At 48.7% G+C, this 2306-nt stretch overlaps 1 protein-coding gene and 1 pseudogene across 1 annotated transcript in view; both read right to left on the bottom strand.

Moving 5' to 3' along the window:
* The window catches only part of LOC9641081 (ABC transporter B family member 19), a 5026-nt gene extending 3445 nt beyond the window's left edge, over positions 1–1581 (bottom strand). The window contains exons 1-6 of the mRNA XM_024668006.1: positions 1224–1581; positions 1119–1173; positions 884–1062; positions 585–785; positions 274–533; positions 3–216 (exon numbers count right to left, since the gene is read on the bottom strand). Coding sequence (XP_024523774.1) covers positions 3–216; positions 274–533; positions 585–785; positions 884–1062; positions 1119–1173; positions 1224–1493 — 1179 coding nt within the window. The 5' untranslated portion in view covers positions 1494–1581. The remainder of the gene's footprint in view (positions 1–2; positions 217–273; positions 534–584; positions 786–883; positions 1063–1118; positions 1174–1223) is intronic.
* A 247-nt stretch (positions 1582–1828) lies between these two features.
* On the bottom strand, positions 1829–2293 carry LOC9641082 (annotated as a pseudogene).
* Between the last annotated feature and the right edge of the window lie 13 nt (positions 2294–2306).

The following is a 2306-nucleotide window of genomic DNA, read 5'->3' on the forward strand; positions in this document are numbered from 1 at the left end:
CTCAGGTCGTGAAGAACTCGAGCATCTGGCCTGGAGGGATAGTTGAAGGTAACTTTATTCAGCTCAAGCTCTCCACGGACGTGTTGAAGACAAAATTCCGTTGACTCTTCACAGTTAGTGATCGTATTCTTGTTGTCTAAAGTTTCCAGAATTTTGAACGCAGCGGCTCTTGCATTCGATATAGCAGCAATGGTCGGAGCAGTCTGTCCGAGAGCACTATGAGAAAAACGTTCAGCATCAGAACTCAAAACATAATCAATAACAGTAACTTACAAGGCACCTAAGAGCACGCAAAATATTGTAGATAGAGCTTTTCCACCGTTTGTCGTGCGGTTTCTTACGAGAATGCCACCGTACCACATCAGTAAGGCCCAAGAACACAAGGGCAATGCATACATTGCTCCCATTCCAATCCCTTTGACAAGTCCGGCTCTATATCCCAGACGTAGCGTAGAACCGAGGGCAGCGGTGTACAGACTGATCGTTTTTTGCTCGCCAACAAACGAATAGACTGTCCGAATTTGAGAAATTGCCTGCAAGTCAGTCTGGAGTAAGAAATTTAGTCTGGAAGTCTACGTACTTACTCCTTCAACGATGTTTCCCGCTTTGTCGTATTCCTTCTGGGTCTTCGATGAAACGCCAGTGATGACATGAGCGTAGAGACCTCCAGCTAGAATGACCACCGGTACGGTTGCCAGCGTCAAAAGTCCGAGCTGCCACACAGTTGCAAATCCCAATGCGATGCCTCCAAAAAACGTGGAAACGTGATGGATGAGGACTCCCATCTACGAAAGAGCAAAAGAGAGAGGGAAGAAACATCACATCTACAAACTATTGAATGAAAGCGAAAGAGATAAAAAAGAAAGGCTATTAAAGTACTCACTTTCTCGCTTATAGCCTGCTGGATGAGCAAAGTGTTGGAGGAAATGCTGCTAACGAGCTCCCCAGTCCTCGCGTCGTCGCGATCGAAGAACGAGATATCGTGCCGCAGGATTGCCTCCAAGTAGCTGATCCTGATCTTCCTGCATTGCCGCTCTCCGGTCTGGATCCAGCACGCAACCTCTGCAACATCAGAGCTAGGAATTCCTCCCATTCTTTCAAGAACAAAATCCCTCTACCTAGCCAAGACGCGCCAAAGAGGATCAATCCCAGATACAAGAAATCCAATGCCACCTGATCGATCGCGAGCACGATCACGAGAGATCACAACGAAATATCCATACCTTGGACACGCTGTGATACATGTGCCGAAGATCCTTGTCCGATCCAAGAACATGAGCCAATCGTCCGAAGGAGAAGAAGAAAATCGGCAGCGCCAGGCCGTGCGCGATGGCGCCGAGCGATCCCAGCGCCATGAGCAAGTGGTCGCATCGATCGGCAAAGAAGAAGAGCTTGTGGAGCGGCGCCAAGGATGAGGGCGGTCCATCGCTATTGAGCCCTAAAGATTTGGAGCCACTGGCGTTGGCATTTCCACTTACATTCCTTCTAGTCATTACAATGCGTATGGAACGATCAACTTTCCTCCACTGGAGGATCCCAGATAAAGAGCGTTCTAGCTCAAAGAAGAAGAACGATCGAGTAAGAGAGAGAGAGAACTCTCTTTCCAGGGAGGTGAAAACTAGAAAACAAAGAAATCTCTAAGCTTTTGCAAATTTGATTCTTCCAGCCAAGCTACACACAAAAAAGAAGAAGTGAAGATCACAGCTAAGTAGCGAGATCCCTCGCTAGTGTTTTTTTTCTTCTTCTCTTTCTTTGCGAGATTTGTCGGTTGTCTGCCCAGGATCCAGCATCTTCGACATGTGACGAGACTCGTTCATCGAACATGAGATCTTCAAAGCTCTTGACTTGGTATCAAAGAAACCAAAGAAAAACCAAGAACTTTGTCCGAGAAGTTGACAAAAAAATGGTTTTTTTTTTTTTTGTGTGTGTGTTCTTCATCAGCTAGCTCGGAGAACTGTGCTGCTGCTGCAATTTTATAAGATGCGAGTAAGCACCATCGGCTTTCGCGACGAGCTCCCAGTGACTTCCCTGCTCCACGATGGTTCCATCCTGGATCACCGCGATCTTGTCCGCGTTTCGTATCGTGGACAAGCGATGAGCAACCACGATGGTCGTCCGGCCTTTCATCAACCTGTCCAGCGCCTCCTGGACGATGTGCTCCGACTCGGCATCCAGCGCGCTGGTGGCCTCGTCCAGCAGGAGGATCGTCGGGTTCTTGAGCACTGCTCGAGCGATCGCCACCCCTTTGCTTCTGTCCACCCGAGAGCTGCGCATCCTCGCTCGCCGACGCTGTTTTGTAGCCATCC

Source organism: Selaginella moellendorffii, unplaced genomic scaffold (assembly GCF_000143415.4).
Source record: "Selaginella moellendorffii unplaced genomic scaffold, v1.0 SELMOscaffold_301, whole genome shotgun sequence".
Lineage (NCBI taxonomy): Eukaryota > Viridiplantae > Streptophyta > Lycopodiopsida > Selaginellales > Selaginellaceae > Selaginella > Selaginella moellendorffii.